The sequence below is a fragment of the Oryzias latipes genome, chromosome 6, assembly GCF_002234675.1.
Source record: "Oryzias latipes chromosome 6, ASM223467v1".
Taxonomy (NCBI): domain Eukaryota; kingdom Metazoa; phylum Chordata; class Actinopteri; order Beloniformes; family Adrianichthyidae; genus Oryzias; species Oryzias latipes.
The window spans coordinates 13865951-13893117 of record NC_019864.2 but is presented as its reverse complement, the minus strand read 5'-3'; the positions used below and the strand labels follow the sequence as shown (position 1 = coordinate 13893117).

At 41.7% G+C, this 27167-nt stretch overlaps 1 protein-coding gene across 2 annotated transcripts in view; it reads right to left on the bottom strand.

Moving 5' to 3' along the window:
- LOC101165880 (potassium voltage-gated channel subfamily D member 2) overlaps window positions 1–7895 on the bottom strand; it is a 50688-nt gene extending 42793 nt beyond the window's left edge. For both annotated transcript variants that reach the window (XM_004069543.4, XM_011475956.3), the window contains exons 1-2: window positions 7451–7895; window positions 6046–7228 (exon numbers count right to left, since the gene is read on the bottom strand). In XM_004069543.4, the coding sequence (XP_004069591.1) occupies window positions 6046–7157 (1112 nt within the window). In that variant the 5' untranslated portion in view covers window positions 7158–7228; window positions 7451–7895. The remainder of the gene's footprint in view (window positions 1–6045; window positions 7229–7450) is intronic.
- Window positions 7896–27167: the final 19272 nt, after the last annotated feature.

Below are 27167 nucleotides of genomic sequence, written 5' to 3'. Positions count from 1 at the left end.
CTTTACTTCCTTTGGTCCCCATCTGCCCTGATCGTGTTCACCTGTGTCTTGTCTGCCCTGTCTGTATTTAAGTCTTGTCTCTGCCTTCCTCCTGTGCTGGTCCATTACCTTTTGTCATGGTGTTCATGTCTCCTTGATTTTGCCACGCTCATGTTTCCATGTCCCTCGCCACGCCACGGTAAGTTTTTGTTTGTTCTGAAATCCTGCTCTGCAGCGCTTTTTGTTCATTAAACCCTCTAGTCCCTGAACTCCGTGCCTCCGCCTCTGCATCTGGGTCCTACCGGCTCTCGAGCCTACCCCGCACATGACAAAAAGTTATTTAAGTGTCTTTTTTTGTTTTAATTTCTGTCTTTTTTTTTTCTATGCATTTCATCATTTCTGTTATGAGTTGGATAAATCTGTGTACAGTCTGTATTGCTTTGACTACAATTCTTGAAATCAATCAATGCTCAGTTAGGCTGTGGTGTTGTAATCACACTCAGTTGATAGTAACCCTTGTGCTATCCTAAGCACTTTGACATTGGGAGTTGGGTCATCTAGACCCACTAGACAGCGGGCTAAATCTTTTTTTTTTTTTTTCAATGATTTGTGATCTTCACTGGTGTCCATGGATTACATGAAATCCTCTTCACCTTTATCCACCATTGTCATGGTAGGGAGAACACGTCAATGTAATGGTGGGGTCATCTAAGATAGCACAAGGGTTAAGGGGTCCAAGGTGTGCCAAGAAAATTTCCCCCACACCATTACACCACCAGCCTAAACCGTTGATGTTATGGATCCATGCTTTCATGTTGTTGATGCTATATTCTAACTCTACCATCCGAATGTGGCAGCAGAAATGGAGACTCATCAGACCAGACAACATTTTCCTAATGTTCTATTGTCCAATTTTGCTAATCCTAAGTGAATTGTAGCCTTAGCTTTCCTGATCTAAGATGACAGGAATGCTACCAAGTGTGGTAGCTGTAGTCCATCTGCCGCAAGGTTGGACGTGTTGTGTGTTCAGAGATGCTCTTCTGCAGACCTCGGTTGTAACCAGTGGTTATTTAAGTTACTGTTGCCTTTCTATCAGCTGCAACCAATCTGGCCATTCACCTCTGACCTCTGGAATCAACAAGATATTTCCACCCACAGAACTGCCACTCACTGGATATTTTTGCTTTTTGGATCATTCTCTGTAAACCTTAGAGATGGTTGTGGGTGAAAATCCCAGTAGATCAGCAGTTTCTGAAATACTCAGACCAGCCCATTTGGCACCAACAAACAGATGATTCACATTCAGCCACTAAAATCACCTTTCTTCCCCATTCTGATGCTCAGTTTGAACTGTAGCAGATCACCTTGACCATGTCTACGTGACTAAATGCATACAGTTGCTGCCATCTGATTGGCTGGTTAGAAATTTCCATCGAGTAAGTATACATGGATGTTTCTGCTGAAATCAGAGAAACTCGTGAGTAACTGTATCTTCCAAGTATGTGATGTTTTCCGGTTTAAAACATCAAATAAACAAACAAAAGCATGAATGGCAACAACAGGCGCTGTTTGCATCTTCTTTTCCAAAAAGAATCAGACCACAGGTGGCTTTGGCTTTTCACATGTCAGTGTCCTTGGGTAAGATGCAACCGCTGTTTGATAATGGGTAGGACTATGTGTGAAACAATGTAAATGTATCTTGATTACCAATAACTAGAATATTGCTATACCAGTTTAGACTTTGTTATTTACACAGACCAAGAAGCAGCCAGAAAAGTCCAAAAGTTGTGAAAAAAGCAAAGCATCTGGAACCTCAAATAAAGACCCTCTAAGATCATTTTTTGATCTCTTTTAAAAGTGTTCCCAGTGGCCTTTTATTTATGATTATGTTGTTTTTTGCCGAAACGTATTGTTTTCTAGGTTATGGTGTCGGCAGTGCAGCAGTAGTTCATTAGAACTTTACCTCAGAGTTGTGGGTGGGATTGTTGGCATTGAGCAACCCAGTTCTCCCTTCCCCTCCCCTTTGCTGAGAGCTCTCTGTTTACACGCTCTCCCACGAGCTAACAGCTCCTCACACCCCTAAACTAATATTACCGGTGCAACAAAAATGGCAAGCAATATTGGAGCTATCCAGCTGTACAGTTTTGAGCCAAACCAGCTCAGATGAGGAAAACAAAGATGTACATGAATCTATTTGTCTACAAGTGGATGCATCAAAATGGAGCGTCACAAATATGATCTCTTTCAAACAGCAGTTTTTTGTCTGCTCCTATAATTCACTACAATTTGAATAAAGAAATACTCAGAAGCGTAACCTGCGTAATTTTCTTTATATATCTCCTCCATCAGAAAAAGGCCACAAGAACATGTCAAAAACATGATTTTCAATGGAGTGGATCTTTAAAGATGTTTAAACTATCTTGAAAATTATAACCTGGTCAGGTTTGTGAGTTTTCAGTCCATGTCACTAGTATGATGGCATTTTTATGCAGTGATCTTTAATCTGCACCAGAATTCTGATGCAACCCAAAACTACCCTGTTAACCAGTCACTGGTGGAATACAAGTAAAAAATGTTGCAGCTCAGAAACAAAAGAGCCTCTAACAAAAACACAGATGTAAAATCTTTTACATTTTTACAAGAAAACAATTTTCTCTCTGTGGGATTCAAAGACAAATAAGGAAAAAGTTGGAAAATGTTGATGGATAGCTGAAGGATGCAGTGCAGTGAAAAGGTGTAGCTGTTTCTTCGTACTACTTAAGTAATAAAAGGAGTGGTTTTGAAGTTCCTGGTCAAAGCATGTTTTAAGAATTAGCATCTCAAATAATTAGCTGTGTAGCTGCTCAAAGGTTTAGTCTTAGCTTCTAGGAAATAAAATACAAATGCAGCAAAAGAACAATCAGTAATGATCACTAGGAAGTGTTTATTTTCTTAAAGAATTCTAACCCCATTTTAAAACTCTCTTTTCTAGCAAAAATATTGGATTTTCACACAAAACCTAAAAGACGTTTATTTTTTTCCAGCTTTTTGTGCAAAATGTAGAAACCGTTTACACAAATGCACCACTTCTCACAAAAAATGTGTGCATATGTACAAAAAGTGGGCAGAACGCAAATGTATCTGAAACAAGTCTGCTTCTGGCCTGAGAATTACCTTCAATTTGTCAATTGAAGGTAATGTTTGTCTGTGTCCAGAGGAACAACTGTGTCTGTGTTCCAGACTGAACCATGTCCTCTTCCCTTGTGAGTTGCGCTTGACTTCCATCGTTTTCACAGCTGCTCTCAGCAGTGCACTCCATTACACCTTAAATCACTTAAAAGATCTAAAGCACCAAAAAAAAGGAAAAAAAAAAATTCCCTGTGCAGCTAATTCAGCCATGACTGCCAGGATCATCTACAGAGAATAATAGCAGGAAACCACTGTAACATCTGACTCCAGCTTCATCCAGGGGGAGGCTGTCTTTCTAAATAAGAATCTATTGCAGTTGAAGATGGCCAGCTTTAAATCAACGCACAAAAACCACAGTTTAGCACTTTTGGAAAATGCTGCAAAGCACAATAGAACAGATACAAATCTCTTTTTCGAAAACCCAGTAAACCGATTCGTAAAAAAGGAAAAAAAAAGTCTACACAAATCCATTCTGAGGAAGGCGCATTCCTCCTCGGGTGCAGATTTTAGGCTCGATAAGTAAGGAGGGCTAAGTGGGTCTTGTCCTGTGTTTGGTGGCACAGAGCAGAAGATACACAGAGGCATGACATGCAGCTGCACACAGCTATTGATTTTCCGCTGGTCTCCAGGCTCCCTTCCCTTTCATTCAGGCTGCCTGCCAAGTGACTCTGAACAGGAGCCCCCGCTCGCCCAATGTCTGCACGTCTGCTTAAGCACAATCAATGGGCCATCAGTGGGGGAGAGAGCACCGCTACTGTCTTTACTTCCACAGGGTGTGAGTTGGGGAAAATTGAAAATATATTTAGTGGAAAGGCATCAGCTTCCATCCGGGTATGTGGCATCATTGACCATCAGAATGGAATCAAATGCTTTGTCTTCAAGTGCAGGTTGCTGCCAAAAGGCCCCCTGGTGGTCTTTAGAGTGCTTATTTGCCAATAAATGAAAGGACCAATTCCCTTGTATCTATCTAAATAACTATTTGTTAGAGTTGGATCAATTTTTCTGCATGCTGGGCTCCGAAACAAACTCTCGTTTCCTCTGATCAGATCGGCATTTGAAAATGTTACCGGTGGAGAATCAAAACGATTTTCTTTTGGGTGTTTATGCAGACAATTGTGATTGAGACCTACAAATCCAAGATTGTGTGTTTTATGCAACACAGAAAAAACAAACAAAAAAAAACCTGTCACATTTGTCTCCTAGTGAGGGGTGTTTGGCCCCTCTCCACCAGTGGTCCACATGCAGCCTTTTGCACCACTGGAAAGGTTCAGTTTATGCAGCAAATCTGTCAGCCAGGTTGTCATGGCTCACAGTGACAGAGATGTGCCCATTACCAAGGACACTCCACTTTTATTCTTTCACACCAAACATCTTTTTTAAATCTATCTTGAAGAAGGAAAAAAAAGAACCCTGAGCAAAATCCATTCATTTCTTGCCTCCTAAGATAAATAATGCCGCTCCTTACGCTGCTCATCATTCATCTGCACTTGAACCTAAATAAAGCTCAACACTGTGCAGGAGCTTTAGTCATCAGAATGAGCACATCACTAATTACACGTTCACTGGTCGTTTCAAGGGTGAGTTGCAGTTTGACTTGCACAGAGGGAAGATTTGTATGTGGCATTGAAGAAGGCCCTCCACCCAAACAGCGTGGGAGCTGACAGAGAGGCGCTGGAATGGAATAGGACATGTTTAGATAATAACGGCCAGGTCGGGCTAATAATCTGAGAGGGGCAAACACCAGCGCTTGGCAGCAGAGCTGAGCGGCCATCATTGCAGATGTGACAGAGCAAGACAAAGGATAGTGGACCTCTCCTGCAGATTTTCACATCACAGCTGGCAGGCACACTTGTTCACATCTTGCTGCTCAATCAGACAGATATGCATGCAGGCAATGGAAAAAGCTGAGCACACACACTTTATTTTGCAAGTTTGAATTGGTATGTTAGGACTTCCTAATAAAAAAAACGTAATTTCAAGCAGACCTCGTTTCCAAGTCTTCAGTGAGGAGGAACACTGTGTGCTCAGTTATTGCAGTTGCAGCAGCGAGAGGAGACGCAGCCTCCATTTCTCCACAGAAACCACAAGTGCGCAAACTGAGCGCAGCTGTTTGCGTAAAAGTTTGCGGGGAAAACGCAGCAGGCTTGCAGCTGCAGTGAAAAACGGCAACGACAGTAATAGACTATAATAACCCACACCGAGCGGTTGAGCGCTTGAGTGCGCTCATCAATAAGAATTAATGAGATGTAATCGTCTTAACCGTGTTTAATTATTTTATGCTGCATCAGCACACAGAGCAGCTGACGTTGTTCACAGGCATGAAATGGGCATTCAAATATTTACTGTACCTCCTTGGGAGAAGGATGAGCTGAGGTGTGGGAGAAAGGTGCGCAGGCGCGTGTGGACTTAAAAAGTTTGCCTTTAATTTGGCCTCAGTTAGGCCCCTGAATGCATATCCTGTTATAGGAGCCTCTCTTTGGTCGCAGCTACAAGAGCCCCAGGATTTTTTTTTCTTGTTTTTTTTTTGAAACCCTGGGCTGTTCATTACGCTAACCTTTACAAACGATCCACTAAAGACCTTGAGAACGGCCAGGGATGAAGCCTGACCTTCAACATAATAAGAAGTGCTGCTGAAGTGCAGGTGCACTGATGCGCAAAGAGGCTGCTGCAAGCTGCTCCCTGATTGGCTGGAACGTGCTGGGGGCCTCTAAGGCATCCAATAAGTCCGCACCTGTAGCAGCGCATCCATGAGGTCAAAAGACACCGAGGAAATTAAGATTTTTTTTGTCATAATCATTAAGTCCCTGATTGAGTTATTAGTTTAATTTATTTAATATCAAAGCAAGAAAGTATCAAATTGGGAGAGCTTTGATGCTTTAAGAACAATCAGCCACCTACCCGAGGGTTGTCATGGTGACGATGGTGTACCAAAACGCTGCGGGGATGCTAGTGAACTTGCTATGCGCGGAGCCTTTCTCCGCGTAAAACATAACCGTGGCAAAGATGATGATGGCCATCGTGAGGGAGAAGAGCAGGAAGCCCAGCTCAGAAGCGCAGCTCTTTAAGGTGTAGCCCAGGATCCGTAGCCCCGCGGAATGCCGGGAGAACTTGAAGATCCGGAAGACCCGGAACACTCTGAGCGTGACGAAAGCTCCGCTCACCTGGTCGTTGTCGGTCATGACCAGGCCGATGTAATAAGGCATGATCGCGACCACGTCGATGACGCTCATCACACTTTTCACGAACTTGTAGCGGCTGGGCGCCGCGATCAGGCGGAGGAGGTACTCAAACGTGAAAATCATCACGCACGCCGTGTCCAAACAAAAGAAGGCTAGCGCGTAACGGTCCCCGCACGAGACCTCCTTTGATCTGTTGGGCATAGTCCCGCAGGGAACCGTTTCCACCACGTTGGCCATCACTGATATGGCAATGAAAAATCCGGTGACATAATAAAAAACCAGAGCCAAGGTGCTGGTGTGAGGGTTTTCAAAAGCCCGCCAAAGGTACTCCCGGTACGACAGGTTGACCGGTGCGGCTTCATTGCTTATGTCCATCTCCTCGTCATCCTGAAGCCTATCCAAGTTCTCTCGCCTCCGGTCCTTGTACTCCTCGTAACAGCAGTCCCCAATGATCTCGGGGATTATGCCAAAGAACATGAGCTCCTCGTCGTATGCAGATATGCATTCTTGACGCGGATAATGCAGCTTCCCCGTGCGGTAAAAATTTAGGATGTGTCTGAAGATGTCAGGGTCGCGGTCAAAAAAGTACTCATTTGACTCCTCGTGGAAGAAGAAGTCCCTCTCCGTGCTCCCCAGCAAAGTGTCCGGGTATCTCTCCAAAGTGGTTTTCCACGTCTGAAACTTGGTCCCGCTCACGTTGAGGATGATAAGCCCGTCCTGGGTTTTCTTCTTTTCTTGGGGAGGGATGGGCATCGGGGTGGTTGCCACGGGCATCCATCCTATGGCTGCTGCTCGGGCAAAGGGAAGCCATGCCGCTACACCTGCTGCCATCCTGACCCCTTAGTAATGGAAACGACCCCGCTCAGGTTGTCACAGTGCTAGGGTGCAGAGATAAATAGCATCTGCAGGAGTAAGAGCAGATAGAGGCAGTGATGGTCAAATGCTTCTGAAGCCTTTCGGTGCAACAGAATGTGATAACAGAAAAAGCGCGCACCTCCTCAGCATCCATCAAACCTTTATCCCACTGTAACTATGCGCGGGAAAGCTTACTTTGCAGCAAAATGCCATTTCAACATCCCATTCAAAACATTTATAAATGAATGTGTGTGTAAGCTGGGGCATACCTTAGATAAGGAAGCTGATCAAACTGAATCCACGGTCAGTTCAACACCTCTCCTCTCAAGAGAATACTTGCAATTCCGACACCCATCAATTTGTCACCGGAGCCAGACGACGGAGAGAGAAAAAAATGAGCAATGATATGGCATCAACAAGTTAAACAATTCAAGCGGCGGTCTCTGTGCGCGCAGTGGTCATTTGTCGAAGCGCTCCTCTCCTTTTCTTCTTTTTTGCTCTCCATCCGCAGGGCTCATGTGCACGGATTTTTTCCCTCCTTGCGTTGCAGCCTCAGTAAACTCCTGCGCGTCTCGTCGACTGCAAGACCCCCCTCCCCCCCCCCCCCTTCCTCACCACCACGATGTGGAGGGGAGGAGAGAAAGAGAGCACGAGGGGGAAGAAAAAAAATCTTATGCAGAGACAGAGGAGTGGTCCTATCTGCACCCAGAAATTCCTCTGCTGCTTGATTGCGCGGAGTCCTGCTCGTTGCGTAAAAGTCATATAGTCGGTGGGTCCAAAATCCCCAAGTTGGCGCGTGTTGCCACATGTGTTTATGAACAACAGCATATGATAAAAAAGCATCCAAATACCATGAGTAATTGCGTAAAATTGGGTTTTCTGTTCGCATATACTCAACAAAGACACAGAAACTCATTTGAAGTTGTTCAATTTGATCAAAAATTAGACAAAAGTGAACAAATCCGAAGATTTTTTAACATTAATATATAGAGCTCATATATAGGCTGCAGTAAATTATAATCAATACTGTTTTCCTGAAGTGCATTGTTCTTTAATACTGTCAAACAGCTTAAAAGGTCAACATTATTGGATAACACCATGCTGACATTTTCCAAAATAACCATAATCAATGAAATGCATGTGTTACCTGACATAATGCTGCAGGCATCTGAGGGGATTTGAGACAGCTGTGACTATGATGAAGCATGCACCAAATCTGGCTTGACTCCACATCATTAGAGCGTGTTCACACTGAGCTACAGGTCCTACGCTGGCCCTTTCAGCACCATGGATAGCTTCAGCAGAGCCTCCTGTCAGACAACAGGGCGCAGATTCCAAAAAGCTGCTTGGTCTGTGTTCTCCAGCTTTAGATAAATCTGAATGCTCTCAGATTCCTGTTGAAGTGCACACAGCCGGGTGGAGCTCGACGGAGAATGCCCAATGAAAATGAGGTGTAGAAAATGTGCTGCAGCTGTTGCTCTTATTTAAAGTACTGTAATTTGCAACAGACAAGTAGGAAGGGGGCTTCCTGCTTCACCCAGGGACAGCCTGACAGTCTAAGTGGCTGCTGATGGACACATTAAATGCTGCACCAGTCAGACCTTTGGCCTTTTGCACTGCAGAGCTCCAGCCAGCTCACTTCATTCCCACCCAGCTTCTGGTCCCCTCTGGCACAGCGCTTTGTTTTTGTGGGATAGATGCACAGGAGTGTCAGAAGTCCCATTAGTGTATGCCGAGCATGTCATAGCACACTCAGTGCTCAGTTTGAGCAGTCAGACCCAGGGGCTATGTATTCATCAGGGCATTTAAATTTTCCAGCGGTTGCCAATTGGCACCACATTCCAGCATCAGTGGTGGGTTGGATATCAGACTGACTACAAGCTTTTCAGACCACAGATGCAAAGCCTTTAAATGTCTCATAAGAGAAAAAGAAACTGAATCCTTTGTTTGACAAATGTGAGAGGTGCAGCCTACAAAGAGGTGTTTCATTTTGATAAATTAGTAGATATGGATGTATATCATATTGATTGTTTTCACATTTTAAAAAAATTAGATGATTATGACAATAGACAAAAAATCTTTTTAAAAAAATTAAGTCTTTTTTTTTTAAAAACTTGTCAATTAATGGGAATTATTTTTATTGTCATTGCAAACCCCCTGCAAAGATTTCAATGTGCCTTTAAATAGTCTGCTAGTCTGAATCAGTCCACCATAAAGAACATAGACCTCACCATCATTCAGGCCGTTGACATTCTGCCATTGACTGTAAATGAGAACTGGACCGAGTGAGACTGACCTCATCCATAAAAAATGGCTTACTTCTGGCCAAATGAAGTCAACTCAGACATATTTTCCATGATGTGGATGCTGCTATGTTGGAGCCAGACAACATCAGTAAGCAGAGACTGGCCTGAAACGGTCTAAGTCAACGTTTCTCATGGCAACAACTCTCACTAATCAGGAGTGAACTTGTTGGAAGTTCACACCCCTTCCACTGAAAGCAGGTGTGGGAGAATCTTTCGAGCAAACATTTTGAACGTTCAACGTAAGACTCAATACCTTTATTGAGGCTTTTGATTGGACATTTCATAACTTTAATAACTTGCACCACAGAAAAAAAAGTGAGTAGCACAAGATTGTGTTAAAAAGAAGGTACTGTAGCAGAGGTACTAACTTTTTTTGAAACGCAAGGTAGGACAAGGAAGACACAAAAGTTAACATAAAGTTAATTCAAAAGCTGGTTCTTCACAGAGTGCCGTGTCCATTCAGACTAATGGAGGTTTGCATGGAAGGATAACTTGTAAAAGAAAACTAGTGAACGAGCAGCAGACATACCTGAAGCTTTGAGAGGATTAAAGGAAGACAACCCAGTAATCTGGTGAACATTTATTAAAGCAAAAAGACGCCTGCTGGAGTCGAGGTTCATGAGCCTCAACACAGACACATCCAGGAAATGGACTTCAACTGTCCAATTCCATTTCACGCTCCAACCAGAGACAACAACAAAGTGGAACAGAAACTGATCTACTTGCGGTTAGAGTTACATTTTCTTAGTCAGTGACTTGGGGACCCACATTATCTGCTAGTGTCAGACCAAAATGTTGCCTTTGTCTGCTGACCAGCTTCATGGAGATGAGATTGGTGACATTCAGTAACATTTCTACGGTCGAAAAGTATTTTATTGGTAAAATTACTAAAATGACATTTTAAAGGAATATTTTTGTTTTGATCAGCCATAAACAATAATATTAGATGAAAAGAAGAAACAGATTAATTTTTCCAGTTTTTCTGTGATAGATTTATATGCAAGTTTCATTTTTTTAATGCAGTAATTAATTCAGTCAGTTAGATGACAGTATAAATCATGAGGACGCATCATAGTTTACTGTTTGATTGGCTCTTCAGTTTCCTTACTATCTAATAATTATAAAATATATTTTTAATCCCTTTTAGATGTATTCATGTCTTTTGACAACAGCTCTAACCTTCAGTCCTGTGGTTTAAAGCGATTGACATCAATCAAGGTGCTCATGAACTTTTCCATTTCCAAAGAGAACCAAAGTCATCTCTGTTGATGCAGAATTGGGCAGATGATTTAATTATACTGTCTGTGTGTTTATGGATTTAGTCTTCCCGTCAAGTAATTAGCGTGTGTCCTTAACAAGGTTATACACTTCATCCTGTAGCCTTAATGTAGCATTTTGTTTGGATGCTCTTCAGACAGAACAGACAATTCATTTATTTGAAGATACGTTTACAAATCTTTACAGCGATGCCACCGAGGGACTGTTTAGATGTCACAACACTGAACTGACTCCCAAGCCCTTTGGGGATTTGGTTGTGTAACAGGATGAATTTTGTAAACAGGTATTTAAGGATGCTCGATGTTGTAACGCAAAGGCAGGCACCCAAAACAAACAACTCAATCCATATTTTTTAATCTTCATCATCTGAGAAGAGCAGATTGGCTTCTGCTTAGGTTAATGCAACTCAAACTGGAGTCTGTTTTTGTGCTATATTTAGTGAGGCCAAGCTCAATGATTGAGATGATTAAACAAATAAGTCCTGCTCTCTTGAGATGTGCCAGGCATTGTAGTGGAAAAAGCAGCCATTATCAGAAATGTATCATCCGTAAAGAAGCTTCCTGAAATGATCGAGGTTAGTTTGAGTAGTAAAAATGTGAATATCCTTAAAGTCCCACTTTATTTTAATTATGGCCATGCCCTTTTTAGCCAAAATCAAAAAACAGTTGTGGGCGGGACTGTCTGTGCGGCATAAGCCCATCTCCATTTCCCATCATCCATCTGTGGATACTCACTCCCAGTAGCTATCAGCCCTTCACAACCTCAACCTAACATTAGCGGTGCAGCAATAATGGCGAGCCATGTTGGAGCTACCCAGTAGTATAGTTTTGAGCCAGATTCCAGCTCAGACAAGGAAAAAATAAAGGCTTACATGGATCTATTTATCTGTAAGTGGATGCATCAGAACAGATTGGAGCAGGGAGCTTGTAGCCCTCCGAGTGTAGGTTCTACGTCAGATCTACAAGCTTTTTCAAATGACATTTAGTCATCTGTTCCTGACTCACAACATTTTGATTAAAGAAATACTCAGAAATGCAGTTTTAAGCAAAATATCCTCAATTTTTGTCCTCCGTCATGAAAAAATACCACAAGAGCATGTTCAAAACACCAAAAACACAATTTTCATCAGAGTGGGTCTTTAAACAGAAGACATCCTAATAAACCAAAGGAAAAGTTAAGTGATGAACATACTTTACCATAAAGTATTTCAGGAAGATGAAAGTCCACATCAGGTCACAAAAGATCAATGGAAAAATACCAAGAAAGAAGAGTTAGAATGTCAAAACTAGAAAAAAAAATATGTGTGAACAAAGCAGGCAAATCTGATGTGTATTCCCATTTGGGCTCATAAGGAGCGTGCAGTGTTTTATGAAACGCTGCTAATGAACTCATGAATCGTCCCCGTGACCCTTGGGCACAATGACACTCTGATATCTGCAGGTGAACAGCCCACAGCCAACCACCCACCTCCCACCACGTCATCTCCCTCAGCTGCCTCTGCCTTTTCCTCGGCTCTAATGAGTTATTGACCCCCTGCGGATGTGTAAAATAGAGTAGGTCTTCATGGTTCTTTATTGCATACTGCAGCTGGTGTGTTTGTGTCTGCATGGGTGCACGTGTGAGTGTGTACACAAGTGCGCATTCACCTGTAAAGCTATTTATATGTGTATCCGTGTGCAGCAGGTAAATGGGAGTTTTTGGGGAGTGGGAGGCTAATGTTTGAGACTGGTTTAATCTCTGTCAAGACTGCTTGAATAATGCAAAATTTAACAAATGCCATTGGTCAGAAAGCAAAAAAATGGACACACGTATATTGTAATTAGACATGGGTTAAAGCCCCTGTAATTCTTCCTGAAGTTTTTAGACCTCAAAGCATGTCAGTTCTTGTAACTGAGGTTAGCAGAGGCAGCCATTATGTTAACGCATGCTTTCTGTCACTGTTGTGGACTGGCAGAAAACACAAATTTTGCAGCTTAAATATTCCCATTAAATTTCTCTATCGTTTATCAGCCTTGCTTACTGAAGGGGAAAGAATGAGATGGACAAATGTTCCACCCACTGGCGCTTTTTTAATTGTTTTTCCCCCAGCTCCCTCTGTCTCGCTGTCTCTGTAGGGAAAGTAGCTCTTGTCATCTGGTGAAGAGGTGTAGAAGAGAGCAGGAGGTCTCTAAGCATACACTCGACAGCATCTACGGAGAGAGAGGCGCCGCACAACATGAAGCACGTCCCCTGAGCAACAACTGCACACGAGCAAATCGGCCGGAAAATCTACAGTGGAGTAAAATAGTCTGCTTTATGTCTTATAGTGCAGAAAAACTACCGTAAGTGTTTGTTGTGCACCGTGTAATTAAACGCTATGGGCAATATGGGGCCCAACTGGCAAACCCTGCCTGCCATCCTTTGCAGGGGTTGCTGTGTTTTTCACATCTGTTGAGCACATCGGCTGAGGCAGAGGTGCTGTGCCGGCTGCTGCGTGAGCATCTAAACTCACAGTGTTTAACACATTCACACTGTCAGTGCTGCCGCCGCCACCCCTGAATGACACTTTTTATTTTGCCACATGTGGCAAGTGTTGAAACCTTCAGCTGCTTCACTGAAGTGATGGATGGGACAAAAAAGTGGGAAACAGATCAGGGATTGAACAGGGAAAATTAAGCTTAAAACTGCACTTCTGGGTACTTCTTTATTCAAATCAATGTAAAGCAGGAGCAGATGAAAAAAAATGCCATTGGAAAAAGCTTGTAGCAGTGATGTAGGTACTACAGTCGGCGCGCCACAAGCTCTCCGTTCCGTTCCATTCTGAGACATTCACTTATAGACAAATAGATGTACGTCTTCCTTTTCCTTGTCCAATCTGGGTTCTAAACTGTGGATAGCTGCAGTATTGCTCCCCTCTTTTGTTGCACCGTTAATGATTTGTTAGCTAGTGGGAGAACATACAGTATAAACACATGGATGATGGGAAATGGGGAACGGCTACTCCGCTCTGCAGAAACTGTGTCCTAGAAAACAACACAGCTTTTTTATTTTTTTTGATTACCATAATTAAAAGACCAACTGAAAAACTTAAAATAGATCAAAAGATAATTGGAGTGGATCTTTAAGAAAATTGACTAAAACTGTTAGAAAAATTCCAATTTATTCTGCTGACGGTTGAGATATTTGTTTGGCAGAAGTGAGGCACCGTTCGTCTGGCTTGTGGTCAGATCTTCATCGCCTTTTTCAGCTGGTTGATACTTAAATGCCGCTGGCTTAAACACTGTTGGCAGAGACAGACAGTAGTTATTTAATCTGGATTTTGGATCTGCTGTCTGTCGTCTTTGCGGTTAAGCTGACTGCAGCAGTCTGAAAGTCTCCACATTCAATAGATTTATTCTTTTTTCCCAGCAACTTTGCTCATTTCCACAGGGACAGCTATAAGTCTAAATTCATTGATTAATGTCTCGCAAGCATGCAACTGCAAGTTTAAGCAGGGGTCAGCGAGTGGCAGGACGTTGAGGCGCGGATGGTTGTTTGGGCAGGGACAGTGCTGGCTTCCCCTGACGTCATTTGTCAGGACTTGGCATCGGCCGGCCTGACCGGTGACATTTGCTTGCCCACCATGTGGCCCCTGTACTTTGAGGCCAGATGGCAGATGATGCCTCCGAAGCAGACGACGCACGAACATTTCCGTACACTCAAGTCTCCCCACTTCACGGAGCGGATCGAGGGAGGGGAAAGCAGCAGATCGATTCGTGACCCAAAATAATTTATAAAGTCCTGATAGATTGCACAAAAGCAAACTTGGCGAAAAGTAGATGTATTATGATTGGAGCCTGCCAGATCGATGCTTTCGGCTCTCTGTGGGGATCATGGTGTTTGTTCAAGGTGAAATATCATCATGAAGGCACAGTGCAGATCTGTTACACCTCCTCCTTCATGTGGCCTGCCAAATGTTTTTGTCTTTCAGTCAGTGTCTTCGTTTCCCTCCTTTCCTCGCATATATGAGCTTTCGTCCCACATGAGGTAATCATCTGTCACCTCGGAGGAGGAATTTCTTATTGAACTATTAGTCATTGAACCAGACATCTTCTGACAATTGTTAAAAGGCAAATCTAGCACTTCACTGTCGCTGTGGAGTCGGCATGAGGACGACCTTATGTACCTGACGGGAGGAGGCAAATCAATTTACCATCTTTGAAAACGATATCAATCAAAAGCATCCCAGCTTATGGGGAAACATGAAGAAGCAGTGAACTGCGATAAGCGTCAGCACTTTAATCTGAAGCCTCTTTGATCCGCTTTTGTAAAAAATGGCTTCTGCTTCAATGCAAACCCCACAAAGCACAGGAGGGAAAGTTAGAAAAGGACGAGACGCAGAGGTAGAATGCACAGTCCTTAAGCTTCTTCTCTCACTGCACTTCATCATTATTTCTTTATTCTCTTCCCACTGCTTGTTGTTTTACTTACTCAAACTGTGAGGCAAACAATTCTTTTCTTTGAGGACTTAAAGCTTTTCACAAATCAACTGAATGTATGTGTAAAGCCTCTCAAAGGGAGGGGGAGTTAAGCTGCAGCACATGGACAAAGGTGACATTTTAGATAATATGTTCACAAAAAACATTTAAAATACATAAATGTTCAAATATTTGATGTTTCTTGTTTTAAAAAATAAATAAATGAAGTCTTGCAATATACCGCAAGAGTTTTTTTTCTTGTTTGTGAACCTTAAAAACATATTTTACAGTCCGAATGAAAAAGACCCAATAAAAAAAATATCACATTTCTTTTGCTGTTGTATATACTGTACTTCAACTATGTGATTTAGTTATTATTTTCAACATGAGTTTAATGGCTTTCAGTTGAAAAGTCTTCCAAACGTGTGTGTGGAAGAGAATCAAAGAAAACCAATGAATTCAAATAAACACCATGACGGTTCCCTGTGATGGAAATGCAGTGGAGTTCCAAAAGAAACCTTCAAAAACTACCCACTGGAGAAAGTTCCTGCAGTCAGAACGCAATGATCAAAAAGAAATATTGAGGAATGCCCTGAAGTTAGCACTTCTTGGGAAACCCAGTAACTTAAAGGGTTAGAAAGCCTCCATTGAATAGATGAAAAGTCTAGGAAAGCCTTAAGCCTTCCCAGGTTTCTTTTGCTTCTAGGGAGTCTTTTCCCCCAATTCTTTTGTTAAAATAGTCTAGCACTGTAGTTTTCTAGGCTTTCTGGAGAACGTTTCATGATTTTATTTGGGTGTTGTTTGCTTTTCATTACATGACCTCTTCCAACGATTCAAAAGTACCATGTTAGCAACCTTTGTCCTAAAAAAATGCTCTTAACTTTGTCAGGTTATTGAACAACAAAAAGGAAAAAGTTCAAGTCAAGAGAATTAAATGAAACTGATAAACTGGAAGAAATCTTTTTGAGTGTTATTCCAGAAAACAGAAAAATTTGATTCATATGACGCAAAATATATTTGAGAAAAATCAAGAGTGATTTACTGCATTTGGAGTACTGTATGTTGTGGGAAAATTTTGAAAAATAATTTACTTTGCTGCAATAAAAATGTCATTTTCTACTTCAAGGGCATCTATTTTTTACTGTTAATTGTTACCTATCTGGTATTTTTAATAGAGCTATGGTAACAAAGTAATTTTTCCCTTGTAGGATCAATAAAGTCCTATTTATTCTATTCTGTTCTGTTCTATTCAATTCTATTCAATTCTATTCAATTCTATTCAATTCTATTCTAATTGTATGTGTTTTTCTTATATATTCTATGCAGAAATTCAGAAAATTCCCCCTTTATCCTCACAAGGATAATAAATGTAAATAAATAAATAACAAAAGTTGACATTCTCTTATAATGCATTAAATGGAACAGCAACAGTCTTCAATCAGAGGGGGAGTCCTGCAGCTCCTTCCTTCCCTGTTGCAGCTGCATTCCACACAAACACAGGAAGGAAACCACACAGTGTGCGTCACTCTCAGCCTATCATAAAGACGTGCTCCCACCTAACAATCAATTGTCTCATTGACGACAAATACATCCCCATTTAGTTACTGACGTGTCAGCATGTTATAAAAGGCTGTTTCCAGAGTCATTTATCTGTGAAACAACCGTCTAATAAGCTTCATTAACCATGAAAATGTTCACAGTCAAGTGTTCAATAGAATTTACATGGAGGACACGACTGTGTTGCCCCTTAAAGAAAATTTCTTACCTTGAAATAGCTTGATGCAGTTCTAACGATATATTTTATTCTGACAGAAAGAACAATGCTGCAAATGAACGGCTGAGCTGCGACCAACTGCCTAGTAAAGATAAAGGTGTTGAGAGTCACCGCTTTCAGAAGGCAGCCCTGCAGGAGAAGGTGGACCATCCTTTGAAAGATTTGTAATTAATCAAAGCCTCCCTTTTTAAAATCAACTTTTTCCCTTTCAATTTGATCTGCTCGTCTCCCACGTGCCCCAGTGTGATGTGAGCCCGTATCTTAATTACTCTCAGATCACTGATACCCCCCACACACGCACAATATCTCTTGAGGAGACAGAAAATCATTTTACAGCTGAGCAGATAAGTCCCTGCGCTCCTCTTAACACACACACCGCCACCCCCCCCCCCCCCCCCCATCCAGAAAAGCACATCTTACTATGCAGTAATGACAGACAAGCAGAGAAGGGGCATGTTCCAGTAATTCATCTGCTTCATACCAAGAATGAGCCCCCTCACCCATGATGGATTTCAAATTGAGCCTTTGCGAAAATGTTTGACTTTCAAAGCAGACATGCTGTATATGGTTAATAAGTTATAAATGACAGCGGCGGCTGCTGGTACCAGCCTGCTTCTGCTGCTGGAAAAGTTTTTCAAGTTGACTGAAAGATCATTACAGAATCTGACTCTCAGCGTAGGTACGTGTCCGGGGTCAAATGTGGATCAGCTTAAAATAAATGAAAAAGTAGATTGTAAATCTGAAGCAAAAAAATGAACATTTGAAAACAAGACATCATGAATTTGAAAATAAATTTTTGAAAATTTGAAAACAAGACAATGTGAATTTGAATAAAAAACTGTTTAAAACTTAAAAGGACACATTGTTAACTTAGAGGAACTATTGAAATGTTGAAAAATAAATAGTAAAACATGTGAAAAAATTAATATTGTAAACTTGAAAGAAATGTAAAAAATTTGCACATTTCTGTGTGCTGAGGCTCTCAAAACTTTGACTCCAGCAGCTGCCATCTGTATTTCAACTTCCCACCAAACTTCTAATTTATTTTTGTTCCAGTACTCAGTGACCTAGTGAAAGAGTGTCCCCCCTGAGACTGGATTATTGTAGGTTCAAATTCATGGTTGTAACATACCAAAGACTAAAAATTGGACCCAATTCCTCCCTTCTTGACATTCAGTATTAGCAGCTCACCTCTTCCCCAGGGGATGGGTCAAATGTGGAGAACTAATTTCACACACCTAGATGTGGGACAACTAATTGCACTTTAACTTTAAAAACTGTTAGCACACCATTTTTCTTTTATTACCATGTTCTTTCTTTCGTATAACCGTCCATTGATGTGCTCTGACATAGCACTTTATGTGAACCACCAGCTTTTGGCAAAGACAAGTGAAAACTTTGAATCAATGACCCAATCACAGCCTGACACCATAAATCCCCTGATATTTTTGTCATCTAAATTCTAATTTGAGAGACTGAAGTTTGTGTTTTTATTAGTTGTAGTCATTCAAGTTTAAATGAATAAACACTAGAAAAACTGCAGTCTGTGTATAATGAAAGTGCATTTTATTTTAGCGTTCCCTGTTGAGTTTAAAATAAATCACATTATTTATGATATTCTAAATGTTTAAGGGACACTGAGAGGGTCTCTGATCAGTCACTCGGAGCATCACAGGTACAACGTGATTCTCTCAGCTCCCTTCAGTTATTGCAATCATAGGAACCTTGTTTAAAAAATATCAATAAATGTTTAATGTGTTTTACAGGCAATTAAGTATGCGCAGACCCCAAGAGTAAGTGCAGCAGTTGGAAAAGTGGCTGGGTTGTGTTTTCACTCATGAATACCTAATAGGAACAACATTTGGACAAAGACTCCATGAAATCTCCCAGACTCTCAGACCTGCTCTCACTGTATACAGTGAAGTGCCTGAAGCTGTTTGTCAGATATGATGACAGGGAGCACCACAGACAAGTTGAAAGCATGTCTTATCATGCAAAAAAATAATTATAAATCTTTCTCTCTATATATAAAAATCCAGCCTTCTGAAAGGGCATCGTTTTGATATGCTAAGCCATGTGGTTCTTTATCTGCGAAGGGGAAAGAGTGCCGGAGGGCAATGCTGCGGCTTTGGAAGTAGCTCGGGGGCTTTGCTGAAAGCACAAACATGTGGGTAAATTAAAAACAAGAATGAAATAAAAACTAGGTGAGCGACCCAAACTCGACTTGTGGTATTAAAAACATTCCCCTTTTTCTGTTCTGCCTCAGCAGACACAAAAGCTTCATAAAAACGCCCTTTCATTTCACCCAGCCTTGGTGCCTGCCTGCTGTCTAAATTAAAATAGTAAAAAGTACTTTTGTTACTATTAAAGATTTTCATTAAAGAGAGGGCTCACCAACCTGGGAGCAGAGGAACTGTTACAGTGCCATCCAACACAAATATTCACCTGTTATTCCCCCTGCTGGCGGATGAATCAGCATCTCTGTTGTCTAATCGCCTCCCTTCACTCCTCCCACATGTTACTAGTTAATCATGCTCCCTTGAATGACTCATTTGTGTAATTACTGCTGTCAAGCGGTCCCGGGCTGAACAGGTCGACTTGTTTAGAGGGCTGACCCATTATGGCGGCACTAACTTCTGATTGTTGCTGAAGACCAACTGGATTAAAACAACCCGGGGGAGCAAATGCCGTCCCGTCTCATTGGGAGGATAAAGTGTTTGTTTAACATGGAATGAGGTGAGTGGATTAGCATATGCATTCACAAGTCATTATGGTTCATCAGGGACTGTTGTTCCCCAATCAGAGCAAAGCAGAGCCACTCAGTAAGCCCCACCATAGCAGCTGTGCATTTGTGCTTATGATTTTTTTCTGCGTCAGCTTGAAAGTCAAACTTAATGACAGTCAGAGAAGAAAGAAGCGTTTTATGTTTATTGTTCAGGGTGTGCGCAGTTGCACCAGTCTTGAAGAAAAAGAAGAAGAGTTGTATTTAGGATGCAGAAAGTGATACTCAGTGGGTTGGCTGCCCTTCACCTTCAAGTCTTTCGCACTTTCTACTTAACTCCCTGCTTCTTCCTCTCACTTCTCTTTTACGCCGTTGCCATGATCCCAGGAGATGAGAGAAATGAGCCCTGAACTGCAGGAATAAGGGGAGGAAGTGAGAACAGGCTGAGGAGAAATTCACGACTGGTTTCTCTGGGTTTGTGTGCGCACAGGCCGCATGAGCAGGAATACATCGACAGACGTGTGGAGATCTAATGCATCCTGCAGGCTAAGAGCCAGATCTGCAGCTGAACTGCACCAGTGTTATGGCTGGTTTATGGACTGTGCCTGTCCAATCAGAGCTCTAATTAACCAGGAGCTGTGAAGGAGTGGGGTTGTATGTGGGGGTGGTGGTGAGAGGGAGTGTGCTGTTTACTAGAGCCAAAAGACTGCACCGTGTGTGTGCTGCAGCACCATATTGACAAGGCAGTTTTCATTATGAACAAATAGTTTTTTTCCTTATGTCTTCTCCGCTTAAAAAAAAAAGTCCTGGAGAGGCAGACCCAGGAGTCGGCACATTCTATTTCATTTCCATTTGAAGAACAGCACAGAGGAAATGACAAATGTGTGAGGCCTACAGAGAAGCCTTCAGGGCAGCAATGTAAATAACAGAAATTAATCATCTTTTCTGAAGAGGGAGAATTGTGCCTTGCAGTCACGACAAAGGTCACAAATCCGCCCTGCAACTTCCCATCTTCCAAACAAGATACGCCGTGACACTGTGCTAATATGTGATTGTGTGTTTGGACGTATGCATGTTTACTAAATGTGCCATATTTCTATTGCAGTAAACGTTTGTTTTGGTATGCATCTTTGCATCCACGTCCATATAGCATGATGATCATCTTTTCTTCCCAGTGTAAACCTTCCACTTTTTAGCCGACAGAGAAAAGTTGAGGAGAACCAATTTAATCTTGTTTTTCAGCCCAGAGTGGCACAAGGGAAAATAAAGCATTAAGGCTCCTCCTAACCCTCCTAGTAGAGGCAGTGACAACGGGCACCCATACGCTGAGGAATAGATGGTAATTGCAATGTGTTTATTTGAACTTTATAGTCATCATGGGAAGCCATGGCAGCACTGAGTTGAATTACCATACACACACACACACACTCACACACACACACATAGGCACACACTCCGCAATTCTATCCAAGTAAGCTCAACAGCTTCCAGGGAAACTAATTTGCAGCTTGGGAAACAACTACCTGACAGATCGATTGTACCCAGTTGTACCCACAATTAATGGACAACTTGTTCTCATGAAAAAAAAAAACATTAGAAAAAAAAAGAATCCACTGGCTATATTTGGAAAAGGGAAAACAAATGTTGCCCTCCTATATCTCATAAATGTCACAATTAAAACTAACCACAAGCAGTGTGTAGCTACATTACAATTTCTCTCGGGGGGCAACTTGATATTTGAACAATCATGTCGAGTTTCTCATCACTCAGGAAGCTAGTTTTTATACCCCGAAGAGCTCGGAATTATTGGACTCATTTGGAGGAAAAAGAAGCCGTTGCTTTGGAAATAAAGCGCTGTGCAATGTTGCTCATATATTCATAGCAGCAAGAGCGACTGAAATAGGTTTTGTTCAATGACAGCGATCTATACATAGAGCTGGTCTGAGCCGAAGTGTTGCTGGTGAGGAGCACACACCAGCTGTCACTGTGAGGAGGGAGAAGAAAATAGCTTTCCTGATGGAGGGGAGCAAGAATTGTTGGGCTGCAGAGAGGCAGACACTGAATTGGTTATAGATTTCTAAATAAATGCGCACAGGTGAATCAGAATTTGACTGTGAGCAACCAAAGAGGAACACGGCGAAGCCGAGCTGCTCATCATCCTCCAGACAGTGTGCAAATGAATACTGTAAAGCTAAGAGCAACAAATCCTTCCAGTTCCTAGAAATCAGTGAGGCCCGAACCAGATTAACGTGGCTTCCCATCTGAAAGTTTGGAGACCTTCTGATTGTATTACATAACACCAGCGTGGAAGCGACCACGACTCTGAGCGGCTAAAACTGGTAGCTTTATCGTTGCCCTGTTGCCTGTGTTTTTGTTGATGAGAAAAATTATGGGATTTGACTAAGAGGATTAAAATGACAGCAGTTAATGAGACACAGCTGGGGCTGGATCACAGCAGACAAAACTGAAATGCCCACCCCCCCCTTCACAGGCATCTTCCTCCTCCTCCTCCTCCTCCACGAACACCCAGACGAGACATGCACACTCGGGTTTTACACGTTAGCACGCATAGGGGTTCTTTCTCTCTTTCTAACACTCACCTAGAGGCCAAAAAGACAAGCTGCCAATCACCCCCATGTCATGCTTATCACACAGGGTTTATTATCCCATTCAAATGAACCAGATTAATTATGTCTTCTCTGATGGATTTGGACACACTGTCAATAATGGCATAATTGTAATCTCTTCCTAACTCCTCCCCTGCAATGTTTAAAAATTAAATAAAATTTCTGTTACATAATAAAACTGACACTTAGAAATCTCGCCTGCTAATTCACTCTACCAGATCCTGTATTCTGAGAGCAAAAATGAGTATATACTATCTAAAAAACAAACAAAAAAACAATTTAATTGACTCATCTGATGGGGAAAAAAAACTAATACTGGTACTCAAAGCTGGTAAATGGAGTAAGGCCGCCCCCACATCCCGTCACCCATCTGTTTACACGCTCTTCTACTAGCTTACATCCCCTCACATCCCTAACCTTGGAATATTGGAGCTATCCAGCTGTACAGTTTTGAGCCAAAGGCCAGCTCAGATGAAGAAAGCAAAGATGTTAACGGATCGATTTGTCCACAAGTGGATGCATCAGAATGGAGCCGAGCAGAGAGCTATTTTCTATGTCACAAATAAGCTCTTTTTAAAACTGTTTTTTTCAACTGCTCCTGATTTACAACAATTTATTGGAAGAAATACTCAGAAATGCACATTTAAGTTCAATTTTCTTTAATCTATGTTCTCCATCATCAGAAAAACACTACAAACACATGTTAAAAACACCAAGAGCAAAATTTTCATTGGAGTCTGTCTTTAAATGAAATTAATTAAAGGCCTTATACCATGCAAAATCAAGCTTTTAAATGTATAATAATTCTCATTTCTCACGAAAAGAAACCCCGAAGTGGTGTTTGGATCCATTCACGCATTTCTGAATTTTCCTCTAAAAACCTGCGCTCGGAGCAACAGAGCCACGGAATCATCAATTATTTTCAATTAGCCACAAAAACAAGAGGGTTCTCACGAGCCGACGTAGACCAGTGAGAACATCCCCTTCCAGTAAGAGTCTGCGCTGCCAGGTTAACACAAACACCCAGTTTCTCTGCAGAGCTAGCTGTGGTTGGCAAAAATGCTTTCCTTTTGTATGCACAAAAGTCTGGATGTTGTTTCTTTTTGTGAGCGAAACGCAGACACGCTGCTGAGACCGACTCTAGGGTGATGTCATGAATTGGGCGGTACCCTCACGGAGCAAAAGCCGGAGCGTCAGAGATTGAGTCGACTTACATCTGGGTTAGAAAAAAAGTTGAGGAAAATAACAAATATTTAATAAAAAAAAAAATTTATTTTGTGTGCCAAAGGTAATATAATATCATATACATGGATATGGTTTACTATAAAAGGCTTAGGAATAGCATCGTATAGCCACTTTAACCCATAAGAAGCCAGACCCATTTTTTTCTTTAAAAACAATTATCTGTATTTTACCACAAACCAAGTGGACCACAGAATCCATTTCTGGTATTTTTCTGTGACATTGATGGGTTCTTATTTAAAACAGCACCTGATACCAGGTGAGGTGGAACTTACTGGAAGGAGCGACATTCAGGTTGAGATTTTAAAACCAGGCATACCTAAAGGGAAGTTGCCACAAAAAGGTGACATTTGGGGCTTGTCAGGAATCCTCTGACCACCCTTAAGAAAGGGAGACTGGTATGCGTGGGCTGATCCCACAAAAGAGCCATGAAAAGTCACAGGAATCATTAAAAAAACATCTTTCTCCCCATGACAGAAAGCTGTCAACACATGAAAAGCCGCAAAGTCTTTAGCTGCATCGGTCAGAGTCCTGAGCTGCTGAGAAAGAGGGCATGTTGGTGTCAGAACTCACTCATGAAGAAAAAGAAGTAGGTGGCCTTGTCTTGTGAATCGAGGCGTTTCTTTTACATCTCTTGGACTGGTGGGTGGTTGTGTATCATTTACTCAGGAAAGAGAGGACAGCAGGGTGCTCTTCGGGAGACAGGAAAACCACGCGAGTCATTGCAAGGCTCTCTGCTCTGTTCAGGTTAAAAAAAACCTTCAGACTCACCGCTAACATAAATGATATCTTCACAGGATAAACCAGGTAATCAAGATTTCCAAACGCCATTGCCCTTTTCATGCAGAGCAAAATCAATTGTGATATTTATAGAGAGCACAATTAAGCAAAACAATAAATATGACCTCTCTTTAAATACATCAAAACAATTGTAACCAGAAGTGTGAGTGAAATATAAAAAAATCTATGTGATAACATTTTCACAACTAATTTAATTAAAAAATGTACTGATCTAAAAAGAAAAAAAATGACTTTAAAAGATTCAAGTTTTAATGTGATACTTGAAGGCTTTTGATGACTTCCAAATGATTTGGGGCTTTTTTTAAACTTATCTATGCTCATACTATGTCATGAGGAACTGATAGGAAAAAGGTCTTAAAAGGGGGTTTAGATCAGGGACAGACTGCTTGTTTCTTCTAAAGCCCCCACCACCAAAAACAATGTCACTATTCCTTCATTGAGGTTCTATGATACTGCACATTTTTTAAACTATTAAGCAAAACTGTGGTTTGTTGAACACCAAAAAGCAAACCATGTGCCATGATTTAAAAAAAAGGGAAAAAAAGAAAAAGCTAGTTCATCTTACCAAGTAATCCCAGGACAGCTTGTTAAATAAAAAAGTAAAACTCTACAGCAAAACTTGACATACTCCAAAAAATAACGGCAGCTATCATTTTTATGAGAAAATTGAAGTTCTCTAAATTTGAACTCTAAGTTGTGTATGACCATGGGTGGGATCATTATTGACATAAATGCAGGAAACACATGTTTTCTTAACTGTCAGCTTTGTTTGTCCCACCAAAGATCCTACATGTGGCTGGGAAGCTCGGTTGGTAAGGTGAAAGGCTACCACACAGGAAACAGGGTTCGATGAACAATGGCCCTTGGGCAAGACCCTTAATGCTACTGTCTCCCCTCCAGTAGTGTTAAGGCAGAGAATAAAATTTCCCATTGTGGGATAAATAAATTCATTCATTCATTTTCTTAACCGTTTTATCCCTTTCGGGGTCACGGGGCTGCCGGAGCCTATCCCGGTCACTTGTGGGCGAAGGCAGGGGGGACACCCTGAACAAGTCGCCAGTTTGTCACAGGGTAGAATGTCCTCACTCACACACCCATTCACTCCCGCACTCACACCTATGGTCAATTTAGAGTTGCCAATTAACCTATGAAGCATGTTTTTGGATGGTGGGAGGAAGCCGGAGACCCCGGAGAGAACCCACGCATACACGGGGAGAACATGCAAACTCCACACAGAAAGGTCCCCCACTGATGTTCTGTTTTTCATGTCCCCCAGCCGGGACTTGAACCGGGGGCCTTCTTGCTGTGAGGCAAGAGCGCTAACCACTGCGCCACCGTGCAGGGATAAATAAAGTAAAATAAAATAAATTTCCATCCATGCAGTTTCGTACCCTGCTTCATCGTGTTAAAGGGTCACAGGGTTTCTGGAGCATACCCAGCTACTCTTTAGCTCCTTAGGAAGGGTACACCCTGTTACGAGACCATCACATTGTCCAGGAATGAGCAAACTACTGCTTGGTGGCCACATGCAGCCCTTTAAACTATTTGAACACTTTAATCCCACAAAACCGGAGTAATTTATATTGATTTTATTGTATAAATTATAATGATAACCCTTAATAATGTTTTATTTCCCTGTAATTCTGGTATCTCCCCACTACAGATAAATTGACTTTGCCTAGGTGTAAAAAGCTATTTTGCGTTCATGTGGTGGTAGAATATTTTCATATTACTGTAAGGTTTTCCAGTTAACTTTTGGCTCTGAACATAAAAATCAGAGCATTCCCTAGCGAATAAGATAAATACCTACAACGCTGCAGCGCACGGCCATCTTTTAGCATTAACAATGTTCAGTAAGGTTGTGCATTCTCACTTTTTAGAATCATAAGGGTGACATTTGATATTGTAAATTCAGATTATAAATGTATATGGTCCATGTATATGGTCCCTCTTTTTGCCAACAAAGAAAAGCCTGAGCAGTCAGCACATTGGCGGTTTAGTAGTTATTTAGGACTCTGGTCTCACAGCGAGGAGACCATATTGGAATCCTGTTGGGGACCTTTTAGGTTAATTGATGATTCTAACTGGTATACGTTTGATTGTGTGGCCCTATGACAGAGTGCAACCTGCCCAGCCTGTGCCCCACCTTCACCCTGGGCAGGTCTCTAGTCTGTCACAGGTGGCAGTAGCTGGATAGCTGGGATAGGTTCCAGTAACCCCTTTACCTTAAAAGGGATGAAGCAAGTTTGGGGAATGGATAGATGGAAACGACTGAGATTCAAGCCAAGCTGAATGATCTGGCTTGTGATTGGCTCAAGCTCTTTAAATTTACAGGCCAAGTTTAATAAACACATTTTCTCCTTTTAGTGTTGGCATGCTTTAAAAAGCTTCATGCTAGCTTTGGCAGATCCAAACTCCCACATTTTTTAATCTATTTTTTTCCTTGATGAATACAAATACTCTTAGTCCAGCAATATATTTAGCCTGGACGGTTTGTTTTGGCTTTTCTGTGAGGAGACTTGGGAGCTATTTTTGGTGTTTTTTTGCCCTTAATTTTCATATTCAACAGAACCCTTTTGGCTTTCCTCCTTTTTATGTGGAGAATTTACTATATAAATGGCTTTCATTTGCACAGTGGTGCTTAAACACTGTTCCCAGATTTTTATCACATCAAAGCTGATGGATTGCAATAGTTGGATGTCTTAATAATTAACTCTAAATCTTCAAGTAAGTCATAAAAACTGACTGGATCTTCGAAGAGAGATTTCATTTTTACGTGTTTTTGGCTTCTTCCCATTTT